The sequence below is a fragment of the Rhipicephalus sanguineus genome, chromosome 2 (assembly GCF_013339695.2).
Source record: "Rhipicephalus sanguineus isolate Rsan-2018 chromosome 2, BIME_Rsan_1.4, whole genome shotgun sequence".
Taxonomy (NCBI): Eukaryota; Metazoa; Arthropoda; class Arachnida; order Ixodida; family Ixodidae; genus Rhipicephalus; species Rhipicephalus sanguineus.
The window spans coordinates 183,064,630-183,087,609 of record NC_051177.1 but is presented as its reverse complement, the minus strand read 5'-3'; the positions used below and the strand labels follow the sequence as shown (position 1 = coordinate 183,087,609).

At 45.7% G+C, this 22,980-nt stretch overlaps 1 protein-coding gene across 1 annotated transcript; it reads right to left on the bottom strand.

The window, feature by feature from the left end:
- Window positions 1-17,657: 17,657 nt before the first annotated feature.
- Window positions 17,658-21,832, bottom strand: LOC125757273 (uncharacterized). The gene is made up of 2 exons (XM_049412711.1): window positions 21,689-21,832; window positions 17,658-18,300 (listed from the first exon to the last, which is right to left on the bottom strand). Exons 1-2 carry the CDS (start codon window positions 21,802-21,804, stop codon window positions 18,051-18,053), a joined length of 366 nt encoding a protein of 121 aa, XP_049268668.1. The 5' UTR covers window positions 21,805-21,832; the 3' UTR covers window positions 17,658-18,050.
- Window positions 21,833-22,980: the final 1,148 nt, after the last annotated feature.

Here is a 22,980-nt window from a genome sequence, read left to right as displayed (position 1 = left end):
GGCCGCAGCGGAAGGCCGCCATGTGCCCACGCGCGCGCTCGGGATCACACTAAAAGTAAGCCGTGCGTTCGAAGAAAAAAAAAGGAAAAGTGCTCAAGATCATGACGAGCGCGTCACATAACTTCTTTTCCCCCATGCCATCCCTCCCAGCTTAGCATCCAGCGCGTTCGTCGGCACGAGCGAAGAGAGAAAGCAATTACAGCGTGCGACAAATCTCTAACTCCGCTCGAACTGGACGGATTCTAAAAATTTTTGTGGCGGTCGATTCGTGAGGCAGTAAACTCTTAGTAAAGCCATTAAATGGTTACTTAGAAAAGTATTACAGGGTACCTTAAAAGGGAGCTTAATATCGGACGAAATGCGGCCAGTCGCATTCAAGCGCAAACATCAATCAGATGAGACCGAAACGGCAGATAGATAGATAGATAGATAGATAGATAGATAGATAGATAGATAGATAGATAGATAGATAGATAGATAGATAGATAGATAGATAGATAGATAGATAGATAGATAGATAGATAGATAGATAGATAGATAGATAGATAGATAGATAGATAGATAGATAGATAGATAGATAGATAGATAGATAGATAGATAGATAGATTCTCGGTACTACGTATCGCGAAGAAGTGGATTCAAATTATATTTATTCGTAAGGCGGAAGTCAGCTCTTGCTCCTGATTAAAATATCAGACGCCGAACGCCTTCGAAAAAAAAAGCGTTTTAGCTGTTGTTCCTGGGCAAAGTTGGGGAATCAAGGAGCTAAGCGCAATCTAAGAAAAATAAGGCCGCGACTAACAGTAGGCCAAATGTTCGACGGTTTGTGGGTAACTGAACTAAATTTTGATATTAGGTGCATCAGTCAGGAAGACTGTAATTTGCCGACTAATTCATCTGTCAAGGCTGTTGTTTCTCTTTAGGCGAGTAACTGCCGCGAACTAACTGTGGATCACGTGAAACATGGCCACAAAGAATGAGCTATTTGCATGCTTTTCACACTTATCAAGAGGGAATGTTGCACCTTAGCGTAAGGGTTCCCGATTTTCGGACTTTAAAGTGACAGGACTAGCGTGGTGGATGGAATTGTGCCGTTTACCGTTATTTATAAAATTTCAAATGCTGAAATATTAACGTTTTTGTTAATGTACCCAATATGGGTGCAATATGCTTGTGCTCGTCTTCTGTTGTATCTGGATCTGAGGAAGATACGTTTGTTGCTTAACATTGGCGAACGGCACTTTCATCCTTGTATTTGGCCTTGATAGATACTAGCGGCAGCTTCTGAAAGGTGCACTGACAAGGCATTGTTGGCTTCTTTAAAATGAAGATGCAGAAACTGAAATCCCCACAGAATTATTTTATATGGTCAGCTTCAATACGTCGTAAGTAGTGTGTAACAATATTTATTTATTTATTTATTTATTTATTTATTTATTTATTTATCTTTTATTTATTTAGTTATTTATCACATACTGCAGCATCGCTGGGGCTATTGAGCAGTGAGGGCTGTACATCAGTCGCCGACAAAAAGTCACAAAAATGGCAATGTATATCTCCAGGTGAAGAATACCGGTGTTCAATTGTCGATAGAAACTGCGTTTGAACATGTCAATCCTTCTTTAAAATGTTAAAATATTGAGTCTGTGACAGCCACGAGTACGGGAACGATAAGCGACCTCAATGCATTTGTGGGCTTGGCGGCTGTTTCATTTCGTCACCACCTAACCCGCTGCCCTCCGCTACGCAGGAGTTATCAGCCATCGTCGCGCATCTGATTCTTGTTGCCGGTGTGTCTACTTCTGCTTACACATCACCAGGCTGTGGATTGCGACGCTTCGACATTGCTCTGACAACTATCGACCAAACAGCCAGCAAATCAAGCTTCAACTCGCCGCTGTCTGCCTTCCTGTTGGCACTTCTGCAAGGCTTCGCCCTGGATGGTGGATGGACGGTGCCATCGCCAGCAACGTCACCTACTCCGCCAGCTATAAAGGTGTTCGACCATCGGAGGTGCTTCAAGGGCTTGGTGGCTGCTTCGTTTCGTCACCACCTAACCCGCTGCTCTCCGCTATGCAGGTTAGTGTTCCGCAATCCCTCTTCACAAAGAAGAGCAGTAATTCTTACCGCAGCTACCGAGACCACGTTCCTCGACTGTTCTTGAGTATGTCAGTGCTGCGAGATTGTCATTGCTTCTTATATCGGGAGACGTCGAGTCAAACGCCGAGCGTGATGCTATTCTCGCGAACTGCGAAAGCTTTCCGCTGGCCAGTCAGCACTGTTAAATGAAGTGCAGGGACTAAAAAGCCAACTGCTAACAATAGAACAAGCCCTAACCGACCTAGCTAGGCGAATCACTGATATTGAAAAATACTACTAAACTCTGCTACCCTTAAAAGCCAAACTTGAACTAATTAAAAACAGCGCCGTTCATACAGTGCGCAAAACAGATGACCTTGAGGCATGTTTGGATGACGCAGAGAACAGGTCGACATAACAATTAAATTGTTTATGGCCTACAAGACACCTATCCCGCTGAACTGTTCGCTGAATCCGAGCTCATAGTCATTCGCCATTGCCATCACTACTTAGCTATAGATATTAACCCTAAATAAATTGATTGTGCGCATCGCTTGGGCCGCCACACAGTCGGCAGATGTAGGGCAATAACCGCGAAGTTCACTTTCCACAAGGCAAAACACGAGATCCTTTAAAACGGACGTAAGCTGAAATGAACGCCATACAGCATAGGAGAGGATTTCTCTCGTCGTGTTCAAACTGTCAGAAGGTAGTTTGTCGAGTTCGCAGGACAGACGTCCACTCCATTTTCTTTACGCTATAACACACTGCACATCGGCTCGAAGCGCTACTCGTTCACTGAAACCTCAAAAACAGTGCAAGAAATTCAATAGCAACCAACGTCAAAGAGTAATCACCAATTTCCGCCCTAGATTAAAAGCTAACGTTGCTTTTTTGTGTAATTTTCACGAACACTCACAGCTCTCCGCCCAAACGAGATCACCTGTCTCATCTTGTGAAGTCATCACATAGCAGTATCCTCATACTAACAGAAACGTGGTTACAAATGACGTCACCGACGCAGAAGTGCTCGCCGATCTACCCAGTTTCAATGATTATCGGAACGACCGCAGAAGCGCTCGCGGGGTTGATGTCCTCATCTCAGTCAGTAATCAAATACTATGTTCTGTAGTTAACATTGACATATATTTAGAAATTTTATGGATATTATTCAAGCATTGCCGCAATCTGTAGTATTAGGTGTTTGCTATGGACCCCCACATAACAATCATAACTTTTCTTGCGCACTTAATATTGTTGTAAACCAGCTTCCATTGACGTATCCTCAAGACGAAATCGCGCTTTTTGGCGATTTCAATTTTCCTGCTACTAGCTGGGAAGATGAAACTTCAACCGCTAACCCAACAGAAGCGAGAGATTTTCTTAACGTTTGTCTTGGTTACAACTTAACATAGTAACTCAGCCAGCGCGTGTCACATGAGACTCCTCTAACATCTTGGATCAAATACTGACAACTCATCCTGACGGCTTCTTTTCGATTCACCACAAAGGTCAGCGACCACAGAACTATTAATGCAGGTTTCAGTTTAAGCGCTGTTGCCCGACACATACAAAAGGAAACAATAACGTTACACGATAAGGGTAACTATGACGTAATAAATAATGAACTCACAGGATTTCTTCCGACATTGAGTCCAATTTTTACCATTCCTGTGTTTAGGGGAATTGGCTATTTTTTAAGCTAAACTAACCGAGCTTATAAACAGCATCCCTGAAACTACCATCCGTGTGAACAGTCAAAAGCCAATGTTTTAACAGTCAAAAGCCATGATTTAATAAATCATTGCACCGACTAGCTAACAAGAAAAAACGTACATTCCGGACTGACAAACTTAAAGGGGGCTCCCACAATGAGACAAGTACTACGCGGCCGAAAAAGGTCATCTTATAGCTGTCTGTGACGGCAAGTTCACTTTATTTAACAACGATTTGCCTAATATGTCAAGTAAAGATCCCAGCAAGTTTTGGTATATAATTTAACTTAAAGCAGTAGTTGGGACCACTCTTACCAACGAATCTGGAGAAGTTCTTTCAAGAGCAGAATGCGCTGATGCTTTCAATAACGCTTTCTCATCTGTATTTACTAAAGAATCACACGCACCCCTATCTGTATTTTCATGCCCAATCACACCTTCCACGCCTGAAATCAGTTTTTCTGCTGACGGTGTCTCATCCCTCATCGAAAAGTTGGAGTTAACATCAGCATCTGCACTATAGACGGCATTCATGAGAAACTGTTAAAAAATATACGTCACATTTCTTCTGCTTACTTTGTATGGTTATTTTTGCAATCCCTTTCAAGAGGCATCATTCCAAACGATTGGAAAGTGGGAAATGTCGTTCCAGTTTTCAAATCCGGTAACAGAAACTCCCCACTGAACTACCGACCGATCTCCTTGAGCAGCGCACATTGCAAACTGATGGAACACGTCATTTACTCTTACGTTATGAATTTTGTCGACTCCCATAACTTCATTCACCACTTTCAACATGGGTTTCGTAGGGGCCTCTCTCGCGAAACCCAGCTCGCCATCTTTGTTCATGACCTTCATGCTAAAGTACATTCATAAGTTACCCCACAAACGTTTATTACTAAAACTATCTTCCTTAAACTTGCACTCATATGTACTCAGTTGGATAAAAGATTTTTTGACTAACCGTGCACATTTAGTCTAGCAATGATAATTTGTTTTACGCTCTTCCGGTGTCATCAGGTGTGCCCCATGGCTCTCTCCTTGGTCCTCTTTTATTTCAAATCTACATTAACTCCCTGCGTTTGCATGTATCTTCGAATGTCCGCATGTTTGCTGACGACTGCGTTATTTACCAAACCATTACTAGCCCTTCTGACCGAATATTACTAAGACCTCGACCACATCTTGCAGTGGTGTGATTGGCTTATGTCCTAAACCCTACTTAATACAAATTGATATCCTCCACTCGTCGTCTAAATCCTCTTCGCTAACGTCCCTGTTGAATCAGTAACTACTTATAAATACATTGGAGTTACCTTATACGACAATTTGTCCTGGAACACTCACATTGGTAAAATCATGTCATCATCTAGCAAGACTTCGGGCTTCTTAAAACGGCATCTACGCAAGGCTCCGAGCCACGTGAAATTACTTGCTTATAAATCATTAGTCAGGTCAAGGTGAGCATATCCATCTCCCATGTGGAACCCACCTAGAATAGGTCTCACAAATTCCCTATAAACCAATCAAAATCGTGCTACCACATTCGTTGGTGCTCCGTATTCATATGACACTAGTGTTTCATCCCTCAAAGCCGAGTGTAACTTATCACCTCTCTCTTGTCGCCGACAAATTACAAGCCTCGCATTATTTCGCAAGTTTCTTCACTCGCCACTTAATCGCTCTCCCTACATTATCTCTGCAGCTCGCATATCTCACCGCATTGGTCATGCACTAAACGTTTTTTGTTCACGTACCCGTAAAAAACATTTTCTGCTTTTTTTTTCCAGAGCAACAGAAGACTGGAACGGCCGATGTCGCCACAATCACCTGCCCATCGAGCTTTATGCATAGCGCATTAAATGTAACTTCACATTGATCACTGTGACAACCTTATTAATTATACATTAACCCACCCCTTATATAATACTCCCTCGCAGGCGTTTACGGAAATAAAAATCAAAGAAATTAATAATAAACGACTGAGACGTGACGAGTTCATAAGTGAGTGCAGAAAATGTCGCGTCGTGTTGACAAACGGGTATGCTCAACACTAAAAAGGTTAGTGGAGGGTGAGAAATATCTGTCATATTTACAGTGTATAAAGTGTACAGCTTTACTCTGTATAGACTCAATCTTGACTATATATTTGACTTTTAAATAAAACTAGTGTTAGCTCCTTTAGCTTGCAGCATTCCATGAACTTGTGACGCACACTATAGCCATGACGCAGAACATCGCAATGTTTTAACACTTGTTCTGCCTCGCTCGATCCTTCACTACGCTGTTGTTTACACGCGTTGCGGAGCATAAAATGGCAGGTAACATAAAACCTAGAGAGCCACGGCTAGTGCGAAAACGTCACGACGTTCTGCTTCGTGTGACTACATTTTACCTCGTGAACCTTACACCTCTCGGGAAACGTTACCTTATGTGAAAGAAGCAATTAGGAATCCGGCTAGAAGGCCTACAAAGGGAAGCGGTGAGATTTTGTCACGCAGGAAATGTAAGCAGACTCGCCCACCGAGCAATACAAGCTGAAGACCAGCACTAGCTCATGCCTATGCAACGTCATTCTTTGCAGCTGTCATAAAGCAAAGTACTTAAGGAGTGAAACAAGACCCACGTGCAACAAACGCTCAACAAACTTTCGAAATCTCTGCCTATTAACGAAAAAAGAATAGCATAACTTGAATTCTATCGCAGCAGCAGCAGCGCAGCTTCCCTCTGATGTATCTATGGAGGTGTTTGTGTACGTGCATTAAATAATTATAAATGCATTCTACGTTTTTTTACACATCATTACCACGGAATGATTGTGAGTCATGCTACGGCGGTGTACTCCGGATTAATTTCGACCGCCGTGGGTTCCTCACGTGCGCCTGTACACGTGTCTTTTTGCATATCGAAGATATCCTAATGTGGCATCCATGGCTGGTAATCGAACCTGCATACTCAGCGCCTGTGTTGTGTGTATCTTTGCGTGTCTGTCATTTTTTTTCTAAAATTTTGCGCTCGGGTTCTCAAGGTCGCGTACTCAAGTACAGCAGAGCCAGTAAAATGAGTGATTGACGTCCAAATTCTAATAACAAAAATAAAATCTGGGCTAAACTCCTTCGTTTTTTGTTTGTTTATGTTTGCTTGTTTTTTTCACACTTTTTTGTGTGAAGTAATATCTGGGGTTCTACGTGCGAAACCACGCTATGATTATAAGGCACGCTGTATCGGAGGGCTCCGGAAATTGGGACCATCTGGTGAACACGGGCCTCTAGCATTTCGCCTTCATCGAAGTGCGGCCGCCGCGGCCAGGACCGAACCCCTGGCTTTCGGGCTAGCACCTGGGGTGATGTGCAAGTGAGATGATGTGCGCAGCTTTAAAGCAGACAGACACCAGCGGCGGAGACAAGCGCAGCCCTGTATCTGCTCTCGCGCTGTACACATCATCGTGGTATAACAACCAGCCTGATTGTTCCACGCCTTGGTTCAGCGTCATTGACGATGTAGAAGGAAGGGAGGTGGGGATTGCATGTCAGGACCTAACCTCGTGCAGGCCTTCGAATCCGCCAAAGAGGAAGCGGACAGCGTCCCGCAAGGCGTCGTACGAGTCGACGACGACATAGTCCTGGTACCCGAGCCGGTCGTGCGGCGACAGGTGCTCGTTGATCAGCCGGATCCAGTCGTGCGTGCTCAGGCGGTCGCTCAGGGAGCCCAGCACGGTAACCGGAAAGCGAAGCTCGGTGCCGCCTTTCGAGAGCAGAAACTCCAACCGCCGGTCCAGCTGCAGGATGCGTTCCACTCCCGGAGCGGCGCCGGCTTCGTCGGGTAAGGTCAGTAGGCGCGAAGCCTCGCCGTGTAGCTGCGCCAGGTAGCGCTCGGTGGCGGCCGTGTGGTTCGCTCCGCCCAGTTTGTGTGCCAGCGTGCTGCCCTGCATTGAGCAGCGCACGTTCGAGCGTTCTAGCGTGTCCGTTATTCAGGTATACAAGGTGTCCCACGTGTATTTAGCCAAGGTATCAAAAATGTAAGGCGCCACAGAAGCGAATTGAGGTGAACGCATACTATAGGCCTGACTGGCTGCCCAGGCGGCGCTGCGAAAACGGTGCTAAAAAGCGCCCCCTACGACAAGTTCTTTGGTTTCGAGTAGTCAGACAGGCGGCCGCATGCAGCACTAAGCTCAGATGCGCAATGGAGCCGCCGCTGTCGGTTGTGCTGCGCTTTGGATCTCGGCCAATTTCTGGCGTGGCTGAGTTCTTCAGGCCAAGCAATCTGTGTAAACGCAAGAAGCCCGTCAACGTCAAGTATGTTTACGACGTGCAGGAGATTGAAGGAACCATTTCGGCGCGCTGCAACTCGCAAGTGCAGCGAATCTCATACGACGTTGAACTCGAGTTAAGTTTTACGAGGCATGCTCGCGCGATTAACGACAGTGCATAAACGAAAAGATTGCTGTTAAGAAAGCCGAAATGATTTGCATTACACGACGAAACGGAATCAAGAAAGGTCCAGTGACGAAGGCTAGCCGTCGGCGGCCCGAATGAGCGCATTCGCGCCGTGTGCCGTTTTCTGCCGCATTCAGTCGCAAACACACTTTTTCCCCATGCACGGTCGTAATTTTCAACATTTGCTTCTAGGGAATTCGTAAAATTCTGTCAGCGTGCGGTGGCGGTCGAGAAGCGACGGCGCGCAATGTTTACAGCCGGCCGCTGGAAGCAGCCGGCTGTAAGCTGCCGGAAAAATCGTAGGCACATACGCAGAGTGACTCATGGCATCGTTTTTCTCGTTTCCCACGAAATGCCGGCTGCATATCCTCGTGATCGCCGTCGGCTAGCCACGGCATAGCCACGGCGTGCCGTCTGGACTGCACACAGGGAATATATACATATATAAACGCGTGCACGCGCGTACGAAAAGTAATCAGCACGTTACGTTGCAAACCACGTTTTGCTCGCGTACTCACGCGTCGGACGGCACGTATCCAGCGGTTCCGTCGCTCCACTTCGTACGGCTTTCAGGGGAACCAGTAAAACCGCACATTAGGATCCTTACCCCCATGTTCGAGGCAATTAACCACGCAACAATAACGGCGGCGACCGCGCTTCGGGACCGCGCGCTGCTCAGAACCGTCGCCTGGACGACTTGCTTTCGGCACGGTTTGTTGAAGCAGGGATCGCTCGTCAAACATGTCAGACTCTGCAGGCATAGCGGACAAGTTCCTGCGTACGTTTTAAGCACTTTTTGAGCCTGAAAACTAGGCGCAAAATTAAGTAAAACGCTCAAAGCAGCTGAGAACTGCGTAACTCGCCGGTCGGCGTCCATTTTTGACTACCCAAGCAACTTCGGCGCACCCCACCAGGCTCCGCCACAGTACTCAAAACTCCAGCGCGTCAGCCCTATATTAACACTAGCTTGTAGCTTTTCTGATTATCGTTACGTGCGGAGCACTTTGGACCCGAGCTGTCGTCTCATGTCGTCGCTTGGCATCACGCTCAAAGTAACAAAAAGGTCGAAATAGGGCGCCATTGCGTCACAAATTAAGGTTTTCCTTCCCTCCATGGTCCCCGAGCAGGCTGTACGTTTAGAACGTCAGCGCTTGCTTGCCCGTGAACCAGCGTCGACGAAGGGCTAAGTCGTCTGTCCGAGTCAGCGCAGCGATAGCGAAACGCCATGCCGGGAGTGAGACGCAGATCTACGGAAGAGAGAAACGGAGGCGAAACGCCAGCAAATGCGATGTAACCCTCAGCTTCGGAAGACCCACACGCAAGCCGCGCGCGAACAAAGACAGGCGAGCCCGCAGCTTCGACTCAGACAAACACAAGCCCAGCCTCAACAGAGGCAGGCGAATCCTCAGCTATGCTACGCAGTTTGTACCGTTTTCATGCTGTGCAACTGGCTCGATGTTTTTATATTCCCCTTAACCTATTCTTTACCGACGTTTCATTGCACAATCCTTTATTTTTTGCTGAAGACCAAAAGTATCAACGCAGAACTGAAGAAAACCTTCGCAAACCACCGTTTACGAAGGTTCGCCTGCCTCTGTTGAAGCTGAGCTTGTGTTTGTCCGAGTCGAAACTGCGGGCTCGCCTGTCTCACGTAGTCCTTTTTTCCGCGTTGCAGAGAAGGCCCGCGAAATACTTAAAATAACAACCTGACGGAGCACTCATCCATTTACCGAGACAATCTTCTCAACATGAAACAAGCCATTTTCTCAAGGTGAAATTCAAAATAAAAATAGACTTGATCATCAACATTAAGTAGCAATGAAAGATTGTTTTGCCGCACTCCCAACAAGTCTTAGTATACTGAAAAAAAGAAGATGCTTTTTGAGTGATTCTGTGGAAAAAAATTCGGCAGATCCCACGTACCGTCGAAATTGATGTAATACGAAGCGTGTGGTGCAGAGGTGATTGTGGCGTGATTTTTTACATTTAGCAAGACGTTACGAAATGACGCTGAAGATAGGCGCAAATGTACGCACACACCTAGGTTGAAGAGTCGCGCATGTGTTATATAACCAGTTGTTCACAGTTGCGTAACGATGCCAACAGCAACAAAGGTATTACCAACACCAGACGCGGTAAGCCGATATGTAGTGCTTATACCTGTCCCTCATGATGGAGAACGCACGCACGTTACACGGACCCGTGTCTATGTGTGGAAGGGGTTCTAGACAGTTCTGACTTAGATGGCGGCGTGCGCAATGTCTTGGTTATTGTGATTGATGTACGCAACGCAGACCTCGCCGATTACACTGCTTGTCTGTGTGTGTTCGCTGTCTGGCGGCCGGCGAAGTGGGATGCGGCCTACGTTGAAGTTGCGCGTCTCCGTGTTCCTATATGTGCCCACGCCGCTGCACCTGCAATATGAAGCCGCTTGCTCTGGACGACACATTGAAATCCCGTGAATGCAGTGGGCTCATCGCTCCAGGTTTCAGAAAGTGCTAACACGTATGCGCATTTCTATGAGCAGTGCGTGTTTTTCGAGGTCGTGCACGGCCGCATGCACAGACTATGTTGAGAGCGGCGAGCGTGGGGTGATTGTTATGGTTGTGGCATCGAATGAACTTGGTAGCCCGGTCCAAGCCAATGTCTAGAGGCCCGTTTGCTAGCCGGGTCTTGTCGTCGAAAGACTGTCGATGTAGCCTTCGACATGTCGGAACCTCAAATCGCCTTTTGCGCTGGTGAGGTATAGGCCATCGAGGCTGGTAACCCTGGAAAGTGCTATGTAGACCAACTTTATTGGTTGGCGCTTATCGTATCTGTAGACTACCTGGGCATATGTCACCCTTTGTGACCTATATAGTTATGGCGTTTGCTAGAGCAAGGGGAAGCTGTGCCCTCTTAAACGAGGTATTTTTCTGGCGTATATCGTGGCTGTGGTGGTTCGCATTACAACGGACACTCATTTCCATTCCATTGAGGGTGTGAGGTAGTGACATGCAACGGTATGCAGCGGCAACCCAATATCCCTAAGACCTGGAACATCTAGACGCACGAAGCAGCAAAACTGCTCAACAACGCAATATTGACACGCCCGCTTGTTTTATTTTTATGTATTCGGGTTTGACCAGCAATGACGGTTAGCAACGCTCGGCGCTGACCGCGCGGCAGTGTTCGAGAAGCTTCACGATTGTAGTAGATCACTTTGTTAAGATTGCGCGCAGGCCGCGAACAGCCTAGATTATTCCGGAGCTTGCGCGACCACCAGTGATAAGACTGGAAAGTTTGATGCTTGATGTATAAAAGACTGCGCGTCCCAGCCGTGAGCAGTTTTTGACGGCCGACGCTCTGTTCGCCGCTATCAGTGTACGCTGTGTATCAGTGTATTGCTGTAGTTTGACTTTCTGTTTCCCGGCCACAAGTTCGGCCAAATAAAGAGTTTTATCCCGGACGCGCTGACTTCTGCCTTCGCGACGTCACGACCACGTGACAATATACAGAAGCTCCTAAGTCAAACGAAGGCCACCGACAAGAAGCTCTTGTGTAGCCTCGTTGACCTTGGTGAGCCGTCGACTCAACCGCATGTGCCCAACACAGGTCAGGATAACGCCTTCCAGGACGCATCTATCACCCTGGGGGAAGTGCAGGCAGCGATACGCAATCTGCGACCCAACTCAGCGCCGGGGGATGATCGCATCACCAAGCGGCTCCTACAAAACGCGAATGACGACTCCCTAGCGACCCCGTTGCAACATAACATCTATTGGGAGTCGGGATCCTTGCCTGCGCCGCGGAACCACGCCTATATAGTACTCATCCCCAAACCGGGCAAACCTTTACATTTCGACAACCTCCGCTCCATATCTCTCACTTCATGCGTGGGAAAAGTCATGAAGCATGTCATTCTTCCTCGGCTTACTGAAAACATGGATGAGGAAAACAAGTTTCCACACACCATAATAGGCTTTTGTCCACGGCTGTCCACTCAGGACGTCATGCTTCAACTTCAGCATCAAGTACTTGACACCCGACCGATACCTAAACTGGGCACAAGGGCTATACTTGGCCTAGACCTTACTAAAACATTTGATAACGCCACACACTATGCAATTCTCGAGGCATTCTGAAAACTAAACGTTGGTGCAAAGACTTATCCTTAAAACAAAGATTTTCTCTCCAACCGCACTGCCCCATTGACGATAGTGGGACTCTAGTCGTAGGTAATCAAGCTGGGAAGAAAGGGCACACCACAAGGGTCCGTCCTCTTTCCCAAGGCCCTCATGGGGCTTCAAGCAGAGCTGTCTGCCATCCCATGCCTAAATCACTGCTTCTACGCGGACGATATTACCCTCTGGACTGCTTGAGGCTGTGTTGGCAAAATTGAAAAGGCCCTGCAAAAAGCAATCAACGCGGTGGTCGGGTACGTCGAGCCAGGAGGACTTTCGTGTTCGTCAACGAAATCTGAATGACTAATCCTAGGTTCCGGAACGAATTGTCGAACGAGTCAGGAGAGCACGTATCCCATCATGCTCGAACTCCTATGCCGTGCGTGTCTAGCCTGCGAGCCCTAGGGTTCTGTATATAGCACCACCGTAAGAACACAGACACTATCGATTGCCTCAACAACCACGATGCCCAAATAGGAAGGATCATCGTGAGCATCGCCAACAAGCACATGCAGCTGGTTGCAGGTTACAGCTGACTATAGTCTATGTTCCGCACTGTTAGCTACCGTATTTATTCAAATATTAGAAATACCTCGTTTGCAGCATCTATACGCGCACTACCAGTTCTGGTTAACACTTGGTAATGTAGTGGTGTGTTGACTACCGTATTTTCTACGTGCTGCCTGCGCCTGCCTGCGTTGTCTACTTTAACAAAACATGATATCTGGCGACATGATGCATATCATTTCGGAAAATGGAACGCAAGATTAGACATTCACAAAGGTCGAGAAACGGGCATATCCTGTGTTTATGAACCTATGTGAATGCTTCTTCTTGCGATTTGATTTCCCCAAGAGCAATCTTCTGCAATGTTGCCTACCGTATTTGCTCGCACACTACCACTTCGTTGCCGAAGAGATGTGAGCTTCGAGCTGCTCAAGTAAGTTTGCGTTGCAATAAAATGTTCCATACTATTCATCATAGCGGTTATAAAGGCGCGTCATACATCGAAGCCACATTGTTTCTGCGAGGACTTTGCGATGCTGTGCTCCTTTCTTCCACTGCCTGCTTTATCAACAGGCATCTCTGCACCCCTAGAAATTGAGTGCGTAACTCGGTGGTAAACTTTTTGACAATTCGGATTTATCCGACAAGCCCCGATTTTAAAATGGCATTTTCAGCGTTCAAAGAGCATTTCCAAAGCTGACAATCAACAATCGAAAGAAGCGTACCTCCATCAGCGGCAGCAACCTCGTAAAGCATGCTTGCGTCTATAACAACAAGCTTTAAGGTTGTAATACAAACTAACGTAGCTGTTTTGTATTCAAGTGTTTGTGCTTGTATGCATATGTGTTTGCGCGTTCAAACCTTCCAGACATCTAAAATACACTCAGTGTGTTCACATGTTTTCGTGTTTATATATCATTTCATCCAAGGAGGTTAAAAAAAAACTTCTGGAGTGGAGGTCCCCTATACGCGCCCACGCGAGCGGGTGAAGCCTGGGAAACCGGTTGGCAGCCATTTTGCTCCGGGCAAGAGGCAGCGCAGCTTGAGCGCGGACAGCGTAATTGTGAGCTTCCGCGGGGGCGTTTCAGCGTGAGAACTGGATAGTTAGTGTCACTTATTTGGCCGAATTTTTTTGTTGTCCTGCAGGATTGAAGAAGGCAGTTTTTTCCGCCATAATAGATGGGCTGAAGCGTGCCTGATAACACGTAGAATTCGCTTCCAGCATTCCCGAAATGAAGCACATGGAGGAGTTAATAAGTGGTACATAAAATTTTATTCACCCCCGGCTTTTACACAATTTCAAAAGAAAAAAGAAGAATATACAATGTGGTTTATACGTGAATCGATAAAGCAACAAATCCAAAATAACTTCAAATGCATCATAATGCACACAATCACGAAACTAACCGTATGAAACACGCGTCCTTAAAAACTAAACACAGCAAAAGAAAAGATACAAAAGCAAACTAGTTGACCAGTTTTCTGCTGCTCTGGTTTACGCATAATGCAGACAATCACGAAACTAACCATATGAAACACGCACCCTTAAAAAGTAAACACAGCAAAAGAAGAGATACGAAAGCAGATTAATTGACTAGCTTGCTGCAGCTCTTGTTTACACTCGTCTATAATTTTTTTCAAAATAACAGTCCTTAATTGTCAGCCGTGTTCTTACTCCGCTCTGGGAGTTTTAAATACGAGGCATTTCTTAGCGAACCTTTGGCACATTCAGCGTTTTTATCTACGAATCTATCTGCCTAGCCACCTACGCCGAGGTGCTCTCATGATCGCCTCCTTTACTTGGTGCAGACCAAAATCGGCATGGGAAGGTAAGAGGATTGGACGGATATGGCTGTCGTATCATGACATGAATAACGGGAAAATTCTGTCGCGTAGGTCGACAAACCCTTTCCTCCAGACACGTGTGGCACAAAGCCGTTTACCACTGGCCGTGGTGTACGGGTATGCGCCACATGTGATTGACAGTTTATATCTACCCAGGAACCGCGAGAAAAGACATTGGTACTTTAAATGCGAGAGCGTTAAGAAAAACCGACATCGGCAGCGTTGACCCGACGAATGGAAAGAATAAATATTAAGATCACAGCAGGAATCTAACCCAAGCATTCTGCGTGGCAATCAAGTATTCTACCACAAAGGTACGTCGGGTATATAGACTGGTTCGGAAAAACAGCCTATGCAGGCGTAATGTCTGTGCAACGTCAAGTGTGGTTGTGGTGCTGGCTATCTAATTTTGCAAGAAAGCAATGCACAGTACGTATGTACTCCTACGATACAGGCGTCATATCAGATTAACGTCTGCGGTTCCAGTGTTGGCTCCGCTTTTATAGTAGTGTAATAAACATTACATTTATATTCCTATGTTTCAGCACGCTATATTGAAGCATTGCTCGACCCAGAGGAATACATTAACGAAAGTTACGTATGATATCCACATGGTTGCACCATAATGTGCACTTAGTTTCGATAATACTGACGTGTGTGTTCTAACGTGAGGGCTGACGTTACGTTGCACCTCAAAGTTACCGTTTAAACGCCAGTGTGACGTGCCTGGTAAGCCCAGGATGTGCACACAGCTACTACACTTACAAAACACGTTGATCCACCTCGTAACGCTTGGCTCAAAGCCATAAAATACAGCATAGCAGAACTCGCTGACTGCTTCGCATGAAACAGATTCCCACAACGCGTGGGATCTGCCGAATTTTCTTCCGGTTGATTTCTTTTGAAATGTGGTGAAGCCTGATTTTACAGCGAAAGCTTTTATCAAATCGCAACAGCTGTGGGATGGTTGTCCGCTGCCGCCGCCGGTGTCCGTAACTACTATCGTGCGAAATAAGAAAAATGAAATAAATAAAAATAAACAGGCTCATATGGGATTTAAACCTGGGTCCTCTCCATGGCAGTCGAGTATTCTACCACAGAGCCACGCTAGTGACTGGAACTCCTTTGCAAAAACATCCTTACAGGCGTCATGTCGGGCAAGGAATTGCGTTAAATGTGTAATATAGCGTGTCAGATGAGTAAAATAACGACCAGGCGTCACATAATGCTAATTGCGCAACGAGTGACGGGATCGTTAATTGCTTCAAATCCATTACAAAAGGCTCAGCCATAATTCTTCATCCAGGAACCACAGGCAGCATCAACAAAGTTCACATAATGCCTTACAGATGTGTAGCGGCACCTCGCTTATCCGCAGAAAGACGAATAATGGCATAGTGATTGCTTCCGTACTTCACAAAAATTATGATATGATTTGCGACGTAGTGGGTACCTTGAAAGTGTACTTGTATTAGTTTCCCCAAGAGAGTTTAGAACGGGCTCTAGAAAGGCCGCTCTTCCAGCTTTCGCTGTGACTGTGCTGCGCGCAGGCCCGGCGTTTTTTATATACAGCTTGGTAATCTTCGACAAATTGTAAATGTGGTTATCGAGTAGATCGCAGTCCAACAAGCGAGACATCCACAACACTCGCTTGTCACCAAAGGAGCGGAGAAATTCGCCATCTGTGGAACTTCCGCGCGGGCTCAAGCGACGACCGACACGTTTTCTGCCCGGAGCAATATGGCGGTCGTCGGCTTCAGCGGCGGCTCGCCGCCTCCACTCCAGAAGTTTTTTTTCAACCTCCTTGATTTCATCTAAGATTTCGGAGTATTGAGAATAATAATAATAATCGATCCTTTCTTTTCATCGAGAAGATGAGGGATGCTGGGAGAAAAAGCTGAGACGCAGCTTGACTATAGCTCCTGACCCCCCGAAAAGTACACTTTGGTGAGCTTACAGCAGTGCGCAACAAGAGCCTTATCATCAGGGTAAATAAACAGTAAGTGAAAAAAAAATGAAAGGATGGAAAAACAGTTTTTTGAGCAACAGTGCAATGCATTTTCATTGGAAATAAAATTAATAAGACACTGCAACAACTTAATATGCAAAATTAAGCAACAAATTTCGGAGAATCGGAAATTTACGAGAAATAAACTCCAATAAACGCCGAATTCCCTCCAAGAAATCAACTTCGAAAACACCCTCCGAATTTCAAGAAAGATGAACTCCGAAAACACGGAGCCCTAGTTATAATCGAATAATTTCACTGAGCACTCATTGTTAATAAACTGTTGTGGACGTAACATACAGCGTATATTTAACGTTATATCGATTGCATGAAACGCTACTCTCGCAAATACAACCTTTATTCAATTGCAGTCACGCACTGGGTCTGCTTTAAACGTCTTAGCAATGAGCGCGTCTGAGAAAAATTTTACTCTCGCGTTTTCAAGGGGACACCGCAAGCTACTTACCTAGCCCCATCTTCTCATTTTACCACTGCTTATTTACTTATATCCTGCCCATTTAAGCCATTGAAGCGACCTTACGCATATTTATACTCCCAAGTCATGCCTTTAATCGATGAGAAACGCTTACAAGCAAATGCCTGCTGATTGACCACGTGGCGTCCGCCTGTTGAAAACATTGCAATCTATCAATGGCTCTTCTAGGTTAATTCTAGCCTGTATAACTTGGGCCAAAGAATCAATGCCCCTAAATGAGGCTGATGCAGCTTTTTACCCGAGACTCGAGAGAGAGAAAGGAAATTCATTTATGAGAACTGAGGACAAAGAGAAAATAGTGGGAGGTAAAACAAGGTAAATACGTGTGGCTTTTACATGTGATTGCAGCAGTGTACCGAAAATGAGAAAAAGAGAGAAGCACGAAATTCTGCAGGTCAAGTCATTTTATTCCATCTCACAGAGGGGGCAAAGTGCTATCGCGATACGTTAATTAGGACCTTTATATTTTCCTAGCTGTCGAAACTCCCTCTGCTCGTGCCTCTTTATCGTAAATGGGTAAGATATTGACGTTTTCACTGTCTTTTCTTTTACGCATCAACATCGAATTATATTAAGCATGGTTACATACTAGACCATGTGAACAGGTAGTTCAAAGTAGATGAGGTGCCGCAGTGAAATCAGGGAGACGACCTCCCGTTAAACAAACGAAAAATGAGCAAGGGTTGGCAAACAAACAATGAGCAGCGTTAGCAAAGCATTCAACATTATTACTTGCTCAGGGTTAGCGAGTCTATCAGCGAGCGGTCACAATGCGCGAAATGTGGTCCGGCCTAAGCCTACTTATTCTACTTTGCGCATGCGTGCCTGGAAGACGCGCAGCTGCGTTTCCCCGTAGGACACGGAGTGCACGACGCCGAGGTTGAACGCCACGTGCACGCCGCGAGTCAGCGACAACGTGATGGTCGCCCTGAGCAGCGACATCGCGTCCGGCGCCCTGAGCAGAGCCTGCAGGGCGGCGCGGTCGACGTCAAGCGAATCAAGCATGGCTGCCAGCGAGACGTTCGGCGAGAGCAGGAAGCGGTGGCAGAACCTGCAGCAAAAGATGATGATGCCGCTGACGTTAAATTATGTACATGTACCGTACATGTACAGTATTAAGGCGCAGTGAAGGATGTACGGCGAATGAGAAGGCACTGCATTGAGTTTGACAAACATTTTCTATCCACTAAAAACAGCTTGCCAATATCCGCTATAAGGGGATATATAATAACAGAGTTCTGCTAAAGGTCATGAGGTCGTTGTTCTTCAAGTCAGTGCTGAGCAGTGCCGAAGATACATGCATCTTAGATGCTATCTTAGATACTCTTCGGGTATCTTGTATCTGTATAGCGATACGTCTCGCAAAATGAGTATCTGTATCTGTATTTCCCATAGATCCAATAATGTATCGTGTATCTTATGAAACTAGATACTGTTATCGCAACACCAACGTGCAAAACAATTATCGCTGACCAAACTCCGCTTCTCAAGCTGGTACTGGTGCCATTAAGCCACCTGAATAAAACTAAGGGCAGCGACATATTTATATCTTTCTGCCAGAGTCCTCTAGTGAGGGCAGGCGATGAGGTGTGCGCGTCCCTATTGGCGGAGCGGAGTCACGAGGCAGCTTTCGCGCATCTTGACACAAACAAGCGCGCGAATGTCTACGCCCAGCCTACGTAGCTTTTGTTTTCTCGATTTTTTTTTTTATTTTGGTTGTGTCAGTTCCATGACATTTGCTCTTAGCCACGGTCCTGCGCCGCGTACTCCACTGAGTGCACCGTCTACCACGCAAATTCATATGCCGTTTTCTTGTCGTTATTGAAGATTATCTTGCCTGGAGCTTAGTTACGAAGTCTGACGCATGCAAGAATAAAGTTGCCTTGCGTCTCATGGCTTTCCCCACACCAGCGATTTGAAGAACCTCCTGAATGTAACTTTGCCTTACATGAGATGACATTGACTTATATGCAAATAACGTTCTAAAAACTATAGCTTCACCGGTATCGATGTTCGATCTTATAGAACAAGCCTTTACCGATGCTCAATCTAATAGAACAAGCCTTTACCTAACAAAAGATACCTCGGATTACCGTATCTTTTTCCCTGCTATCTCTATCCAAAGAGTTCTTAAAATAATAATTTTGATTGTTAGTACGAATGCTTTCTTAGTTGTCCTCATTTTGTGTTCCATATATTACCTAGGTCTCTTTATATTTTTTTTACGGTGTGGTCGCTGCGATATCTCTTTTGTAATGTGCTGCCAAATAAGCTCTTTGCTTTATTGTTAATTTTCAAAGGCTGCGTTATTTTTGCTCCTGTGTACACAATTATACTTCACTTAAGTTTCCTGTTCTTCCATGGCGATTTTGAAAACAAACATATATTTATGTGGGCGTGCCTTGAGTACTGTACAGTAACAATAATATTTGAGGTTTAAAGTTTAAAAACCACTTTATGATTATGAGAGACTCCGTAGTGGAGGGCTCCAGAAATTTGGACCATCTGGGGTTCCTTGACATGCACCTTCTTCTAAGTTCAAGCATTTTCGCCTCCATCGAAAATGCGGCCGCCGCAGTCAGGATCCCACCCCTGACCTTCGGGTCAGCAGCCGAGCACCATAACCTCTAGACCACCGTGGCGGTTCTGGAGTATACAGTACCGAACATTCTGCTTACCACTTAATAAAATAGCGAAATTCAGTTTGTATTATAATAATAGAAATTGTTAGGAGCCAACTTAAAGAAGTTAGATGGGGGATTTCGAGATACATTTATACGAAATGCTCCGTTTTTCTCATGAGCGTCCCAACGAGTCGTTTCAGGCAATTTTACAATGAATTTTCTATTTTATTACCTTAAGTTAGTTCAATAATGAGTTTCTTTCCTACAATTTGACTGCTGCCATCTTAATCGGCACTATACCACGTGACAATACAATGCGTCTCAGTCGTTTCCTGGTTGCAGTTCTTTCGTTTAAGAAAAATTCATCAAATGTTGCACGTTAGTGCGTATATCGATAACGAATGCTTTATACCAGCAGATAGGTAGAATATCAACAACCATTGCAGTTTTATGTACCCTACGAATGCACTATTCCTCAGAGAAAATGTCGCTTTGTTGCTACTGTGCACTTGTCCGGTGATCAGGTACTATAATAATAATATCTGGCGTTTAACGTCCAAGAACCACGATATGATTATGAGAGACGCCGTAGTGGAGCTCTCCGGAAATTTCGACCACCTGGGATTCTTTAACGTGCACCTAAATCCAAGTACACGGGCCTTAGACATTTTCGCCTCCATCGAAAATGCAGCCGCCGCGGCCGGGATTCGATCCAGCGACCTTCGGGTCAGCAGTCGAGCGCCATAACCACTAGACCGCCGTGGCGGGGCGGTGATCAGGTACTGCATAGTGGTGGTTTACGGACAAGGTAAAACACCATGCTCGTATTTGCAACATTGTGCGAAGGCTTCTTATTGAAGTTCGTGTGATTAGATGGCAACCCGCTAGCTGGCCGGCAAGCTGAGCAGCGACTCCTGTCAATTACAAAATAGACAAGCAAGAACCGCTGTCAGCGAAGTGTATAAAGATGTGTCCTGTTAAGCAGCCTAAATAAACCGCGGTATGCTGTTTCGGAATTGAACCAATGTACCTTGAGCAAGAAGGACAATACTTTTAAGATACTAACAGACATGTCATTCAAATGAAACGAAATTGTTCACATTTGGGAAATTTGAAGCATACACTGTTGCGCATTGGCGTTTGCTGCTATGTCATATGGATATATAATAACTAATTTGGGAATGTATCGAAGTATCTTAAGATGCAATTGGCAAGTATCGTATCGGATACAATTATTGCGGTAGTATCGTGTATCCGTATCTCAAAATACTGCTTGCCTGAGTACCTTGTATTGTATCGCGATACAATTTCAATGTATATTTTCCCAGCGCTGCTTCCAGTTGTCTATTAATTCGCTTTCATATGATTTACTAGCCTCCTGGTTAACCGATATGGCAGAGTGAACACATCGCAAAGGCGTCGATCCAAGATTCGGGACACGGACCGGGAGGAAATTCGCATTTGTATTGGCTCACCCACTTTTGTAGCACTACTGCGTTTTTATGCATGTTTCGTGCCTGTCGTGCCCCATGTGTTTCATTTCACTTTTCATTACCATCATCTGGAGTGGCATGGTAGGCGCGCATCAAGAAAACATAATAAATATGGATTAAATCAGTTTATATTCCTCTCTCACTGGCAAAGACAAGGCAGGACTAAAGCTGAGCTATCTTTTAAATAATTTACGCGGCGAACCAACGTTAATCGTAGAGAGCCATAGAAAGACTGATATACAGCGCGCTTTTCATTTGAATACATCTAAAACGGTTAACTGATTACTTTAGAGAATACGCAAGTGATCGCCGCTGTGGTCACCTGTAGAACCTGGCCACGGCTTTCAGGGAAGCTGAGGCGCTGGTTGCATTTCCACCTTGGTGCGTGTCCATCTCTGCCCCAGTCTCGTGCAAGCTGGTGTTGAGGCGCGTCAGCATGGACCGCCAATGGGCGCCAAGAAAGTCGTTGCTCACTGCAAGATAAGCGAGTGCTTATCAGTCGTACGAGACGGGCCTAAAGCCAACTCCTTTGGTAAGCGCAAATACAGAAGGTAAAGGTCTTCTGCGTACGTCAGCTGGCACTTCCGGTCGGAAGGACGAACCGACCGGTGGTGGTGACGTCATACCAGACGCACGCAATAGTGACATTGTCTAACCGCGCGGGTCCTCGCACAATACGACACAGCCCACACAATCGAGTGACGTTGGAGTAGCGCATACGTGCGCCAAATAAACACGTTAGTGTAACAGACTAACAAATAAGTCAGTAGTGTACGTCGAAACATTTCCTGGCTATGGTCGTAAGTTTGAAATGCTCCATTCTTCGGTGTCTTCGTGTCATCGGCTGCACCACGCTTGAAGAAAGGCAAATGAGTTTTCGAACTCCTTCTCGGCGAAGGAAGCATTATCAAAAGGATGCTTCGTTTTAGAAGTCCGTATCAATTTCCTTGTGGTTTCGCACTATAAAAAATGAAGACAATGCCCCCTTTTATGCTTGAAAAAAAAAATGATAATATTATAATTGTTTGGGCTTTACGTCCGAAACCACCACATCATTACGAGACACACCTTAGTGCAGGGATTTGGAAATTTCGACCACCTGGAGTGCTTTTACGTGCATCTAAATCTAAGCACATGGGCTCCAAGCATTTCGTCTCCATCGGAATGCGGCCGCCGTAGCCTCGATTCGATCCTTCGAGCTTCGGGTCCGCAGTCAAGCACCATAACCACTAGACCACCGTGGCTTGTGTTGAAGAAAAAAACTAATATGAATATAGACTAACTGAGAGTGTCCCAGAAGTTTAAGGTTCGCAGGCGACACCGTGCTCTTGAGCAGTAATTGACTGAATACTTAAACAGTGAAAGCATATAAGGGTTGAGACAAAAATAACGTTAGGAAGCTTTGCTAAAGAACGAGAGTTCGCTCTTTGAAATTGGACCCTGCACTCTAAGGCTGAAGGGAGTTAAAAGCCTGTGTGGTTCTTCCCGTTGGGGTATGAACGCTTTGAATATTATTATTCTGAAAAAAAAAAGGTTCGCGTTGTAGAATACCTGGTGTTGCACTATGCAAGAGCGGTGCGCTGTCCTCAAAAGCCAACGCCAGGAAACCGGCCA